General features: G+C 44.5%; 1 protein-coding gene across 5 annotated transcripts in view; it reads left to right on the forward strand.

Moving 5' to 3' along the window:
* SMOC1 (SPARC related modular calcium binding 1) overlaps positions 1-3,889 on the forward strand; it is a 173,934-nt gene extending 170,045 nt beyond the window's left edge. For all 5 annotated transcript variants that reach the window (XM_032774816.2, XM_075064604.1, XM_032774817.2 and 2 more), the window contains 2 exons: positions 306-356; positions 3,459-3,889. In XM_032774816.2, the coding sequence (XP_032630707.1) occupies positions 306-356; positions 3,459-3,475 (68 nt within the window). In that variant the 3' untranslated portion in view covers positions 3,476-3,889. The remainder of the gene's footprint in view (positions 1-305; positions 357-3,458) is intronic.
* The last annotated feature ends 1,918 nt before the right edge of the window (positions 3,890-5,807 follow it).

Genomic DNA, 5,807 nt, shown 5'->3' on the forward strand with positions numbered 1-5,807 from the left:
GTGCCTTGATTAACCTGGAGCAACTGCCATTTGGTTACCAGGGTACTAAGGATTTGTTTAGCCTGGGGCTAACATACCTGTTTCTCAGTACTTTACTGTAGCCATCTGGCCTTGCCCCATCACAGTAAGTACAAGGGAGTTTTGCACAGAACCTGCCTATATTACTGCACCCAGCTGCAGTCAGCAATAGTCCTTCATGGTCATTAGCAGAGCAATCATTGCTTTTTCCTAAAATTATCCCCAAAATTCAGAAGAATCAAAAACTGCTCCTAGTACTAAGCAAATAATGTTCTTGGATTTTGCAGGTAGTGCTAGCAGTTTCCCCCATGGAAAAAGACAAGGTATTAACCCTTTCAGTAAGTATTTTATCTCTTATTTTTGTTTCCTTTTTCTTCTGTAGCACGCACATACCTCAAAATTCATGGGTCCCTCCCCATTTTCTTGCCTCACATCTGTCCAACGAGCTGACAGACTGAGAGCAGCTCAGGCATGGAATTAGGAATCAGGGGACTGAGAGTTTCATTTCCCACCCTCCCAGTCAACATGTGAGAGTTTGGGTAATTTTTTAACTTGAGAGTCAGTTTTCCAAACAGGGTAATAATATCCACTGCTTATAAAGTAGGTTATTAAAGAACCTTGATTTTCCTTCAGGCCTTACTCTGCGGTCCTTCCTATTCAAATATATTTTACATTTCCAAATGCCACATACTGCATTTCAAAAGCCAGTTGAAGGACATGGTAAATCTTATATTGCCCACATAACAAACAAGCACGTGATTCTTTTAAAGAATTAAGAAATGCAAATTTCTCACAGATTTGGTTGGTAAAGGTAACTGGGTAGATGGATTAAGATCTACCTGACTACTTTCTGAGATCTGTTAATGTGGTATAGAGCTGTTTCTAGTGGGGTTCCATAAGGATCGGTAGGACTGATGCTATTCAACATTTATCAGTGACCTGGAAGTAAATCTCTTTTCGTTTAAAATAAAGATTGACAGAGTGGCCAATAATGATGAGGACAGGACAGTCATACAGAGCAATCTGGATTGCTTAGGAAGCTGGCCCCATTCAAACAAAATTCTTTTTAATACATCTGCAAGATCATACTTCTAGTGACAAGGAATGTAGGCCATAGCTACAGAATGGGGAACTGTTCACTGGAAGGCACTGAGCCTGAAAAGGATTTAAAGATCAGAGAGAATAAACAACTCAACATATACTGTGACAAAAAACAGCTAACGTGATCCTTACATGTATAAACAGGGGAGTAGTGATTAGTGGTATGGAGGTGATTTTACCTTTGTTTGCAGCATTGGTGAGACCAAGACTGAAATACTGCACAACATTTAAAAAAGGATGGTGACAAATGGAGAGGTTGTAGAAGAGAGCCACAAAAATGATTTGAGGGCTGGAGAAAATGCCTTCCAATGAGAGACTTAGAGCTTTCTCTGTTTGGCTTTGCAAAAAGATTCAGAGATGACTGGATTACAGTGTACAGGTACTTTCACGGGGCAAAAATACTGAGTACTAAAGGGCTCTTTAATCAAGTGGAGAAAAGCATAACAAGAACCAATGGCTGGAAGCTGAAGCCAGTCAAACTCAAAAATTAGACTCACATTTTGAACAATGAGGGATTAACCCTTGGAACAAATTACCAAGGGAAATGGTAGATTCTCTGGCTCTTGATGTCTTCAGGTCAAGAATTGTCTTCCCAAAAGGCACCCATGCTTTAGCCAATTTATTGGGCTCAATACGGGGTACTGGGTGATATGTAATGGCCTGTGATATACAGGAGGTCCAAGTAGGGGATGAAATGGTCCCTTCTGGCTTTAAAATCTCAGAATCTATGAAAATAATGGAACAATCTGTAACTCTCACCCATGGATAATTGCATTTCTTATGTGGTGTTATCTTGAGTCTTGTATCTTAATACTTCCCATGTAAATGTAGCCCTTAGGACATCGATCAATTGACAGAAGAATTTTTGTTAAAATATTTTAACTATTTTATTTTAGAATAGATCCTGTATTTGACAAAGCATTAGGCAAGTCAAAATTTCAAACCAGAGCAGTTTTCTAATGAACTATAGCTCAGATTATCAAATGAATTTAGTTCAGACTTTGCAGGAACATTCCTCTTTGCCTTCAGGTAAAAATGGCAATTTTCAGTCCTCCCTGAGCTCCATGTTGTGTATGTAGAACATGGCCATTAAGCCACCATTATAGGAGACTGAAACTCCTCTCCATGACCGGCCAGCTCTGCCAGCCAGCCCAGAAGGGGGCAGAGCCATAGTTCTGCCTCCTTCCTGCTATAAATCCTTTCTGTATCCTTGCAAGGGCCAGCCACAGTCTGGTCCAGTGGACTAGCAAGGGCCAGTAATGTGAACACTGGCATACAGACGGTCTTGGCTAACAGGACAGGAGAAGCCATAAGAGGAGATGTACTGCAGGGAAAAATGTGTAACTCCATTAAAGTACAAGGATACGTTGTCTCTTGCACATTTCCAGTGAAGTGAAGGCCAGTGTATTAGTGAAACTTGCAGCTTTGCTTCCAGTAGCTCTCGGCCTTGCTTTGTGCTACTCTGTGTGGGATTTCTAATCTCAGAAGGGTTACTACTGGAACCATGTGGTAGCAGTTTGTAGCCTAAGGCTTTTCATAACAGCAGTGGATGCAAACTTTAATACAACTGGCTAAGCAACCCCATTGCTCCCTCACTGCTGTGGCTCCCCCAGATCTTAAAAGAGTTCTGGGGATTTTCAAGTATTAACATCCCTCAACTTCCAGTGAATCCACACCCCAAGTTTGCTGGGTTTCCTAAAACCCCAGGATTAGCTTTGGAGCCATGGCTTTAGCAGCACAGTGGGCTTTGGAGCATGTTGTCCAGGAATGCTGCTACAAGGGGTTAGCAGAGATGTTTCTGGGTCCTGGTGCTGGAGGGTTGGGGAAAGGTTGCTTTGACTTGTGATTGAATTCTTCGCAGACCTGCCTGCTTGATGGGGTAGGAACCCAGCTGGCCACCCTTCGAGATGATTCACACTGGTAGTGCAGTGAGAGCTCCATCCGACTCTCACCAGAATCAGTAGGAGTTCTACTCTTTAGTGGGGACAAGATTGGGCCTTAGGCAGAAGAGAGGGTGTAGGGTTTTGCCCAGACCATTCACCCTTTCCCCAGGAGGGAATGAACAGCCATGGTTTGTTTTTAAAAATACATCCATGCCTAAGGCTGTATGTGTGACTCATCCAACGCTGCCTCTTCCACAAGGTTATTGCTTGTTAAGCCCTAGTCCTTGTCAGCCTTGCAGCTTACTATGAAATCGTTGCTCTCCAGAAGCCTTGTTCTGTCACAGAGAGGCTGTACAGCACACTTAAGCTGGCTGGCTGGCTGCAATTTTGGTTTTAATTTTGGTTTTCCTCTCTCACCTCCCTCAACCAATATTCTTCCTGACCCACCACCTTCAGTAGGACGCCTGGTCTAGGAGCAGACATGAACAGAAGACAGGAAGCCATCTGAAGGATGGACAGATGGACATCCTACCGCCGTGTGGCATTGGCAACATCCAGCGTAGCAGAAGTGATACCCTGAACGTTTGCACTTTTTTTAATGATTGGTTTGCTTTTTTGTTTTCTTTTAATGCTATTATCTAATACTTTAGGGGAGGGGGAATGAGAGCATGACTTTAAAAAAAAAAAACCATATGAACAGCTACTGACAACTTAAGTTTCTGAGTTCACGGGGACTCGAGAAGAAAGAGATTTTTATATACTGTAAATAAATATATATGTAAATTATACAGTTGTCTTGTACAGGGGTTGTAGTCACTGTTTGGTCCCTCCCCTCAATTTCATAGGCTGTTAGGGTTAAAGGGACACCTTGACTTCTGGAATCCAATAATGCAGTGATGTCTGCAGCCGATCCATCCTTTGGCCGCAAATTGCGCGTGCACTCTCTCGCTCTCTCTCTAGCACCTCCGTGTGCATAAAAGCAAGTGTATTGCCACAGCTTGTGCTCACAGATGTGCACTGGGGGCCCCAGTTGTGCAGTAGACCAGATGCTTCTTGGGAGTTACTGAATATACCCATCTGCCACTGGAGTTGAGGGCCCGCTGCAGTGTGCGGGATTGGGCCTTTGGGAAAGCAGCGCTTCTTTCCATCAACGAACTGCAGATAAAGAAGGAGGAATGGGTGCAAAGTTCAAACCTGAACCACAGGAGGCACAAAGAGAGCGCCAGAAGTAGCTGCAGATTGGGTAGTGGTGAACAACAAACCTGTTGCCATCCAGACAAGGAAGACATGCAGAGAAGATGCCATATCTTGGAAATCTAGTGGCACCAAGAGCACAAGGAGGAGTACCAACAGTAGGGAGGCTCAGTATAGGGAGACCCCAGTAGTGCCAGTTGAGTACAGGGAAGGCACAGAAGTCCTGCATCTTCACGTATCACAATATCCTCTATTCGTATATCAGAATAATATAAAGGAGAAAGCATGATGTAGCTCTGCTATGCTCCTGAAGCCCCCTGCAGCCTGCTTAGTGCTACAGGGGAGAGATGAGAGCACATATGTCAACAGAGAAAGATACAGCAAGAGGTCTGTCTCTAGGAGTCTAGTTTCATCTCTGTCATTTTAGCCCAGGCTCATTAGGAAGGCGTAGTTCATTACAACCTGAACAATAGCTGCTCGTGCCATGGGTTCCCGTGCTTGCTGAGTGTGACTATCTTCCCATGCAATAGTCTGATCTATCACAGTTCCCACCTCCCAGGAATCTCTCTGTTCTGATGTCTGTAGTGGAAGCTGTAATGACGCACGCTATTAAAGCCGTGGCAATGGCCCAGCTTGAACAGGCTGCTGCGTTCAGAGATCACAGTGACCATTTCAGCTGGTGGTGCCTTGGCCAAAGTTAGTGTCTTGTTCATCTCAGTTAGACACACTTGTGAAATTTGTGGAGGGACAGAATCAGCCAGGTCTGTGCATTAGACAGCGGGGGGTGCGTGGAACATGACTGTGAAGCAGCAGCACATTCCTGCTTTGTGCATCTCTAGCCTGTTTGACCATATGAACGTTCTGAGGGGGGCATTATTTACAGCCAGCTGTCAGATGTCAGACACGTCACGCTCTCCTGCCACTCCAATTTGGACTGCAACCTTTGTACTCCGCTTTCTTACACACATTCTCAATCTAAACTAAGGTTGCCAACTCTCCACGATTGTCCTGGAGTCTCCAGGAATTAAAGATTGCTCTTTAATTAAAGATTGTCATGTGATGAAACCTCCAGGAATTCATACAACCGAAACTGGCAACTCTCTACTACCTGCTGTCTGCATTCTGCTGCTGTAGGGGGAGCAGCTCTCTGGTGACATTGTTATCCATGTACTTTGGCTGTTTTGCTCGCAACGGGGCTGCTTGTTATTGCATATAATGTGGTGAATGGGATTTCTCACCTCTCACCTGTACACACGCAATGTATAATCTACTCTCAGGCTAATGAGAATTGGTAGACAGGCACCATTTTGTACAGTGTTCGTGTGCTCTGGGTTTGAAACTAGTCCTTATTTGGACGGTGGTAAAGCTGTACGTGCAATATCCTTGAAGTGTCTTGAAATGGAAACTGCTGCTGGTGCCAGACATCGTGCCAGGCTGTTGTAGGGTGACCCCAGAACATTCCTTCTCAGCAGCATTGCATCATGGCAGAGAGGCCTTGCATCACGCTGGGCTGCGTGACTTTGCGACATGGTGTGATGTAGCACACTCACAGGGTGCTGCTGTGACATCGCTTGGTGACAGCAGTGTGTGTGTGTTGAACTTGCATCACAA

The sequence above is a fragment of the Chelonoidis abingdonii genome, chromosome 4, assembly GCF_003597395.2.
Source record: "Chelonoidis abingdonii isolate Lonesome George chromosome 4, CheloAbing_2.0, whole genome shotgun sequence".
Classification (NCBI taxonomy): domain Eukaryota; kingdom Metazoa; phylum Chordata; order Testudines; family Testudinidae; genus Chelonoidis; species Chelonoidis abingdonii.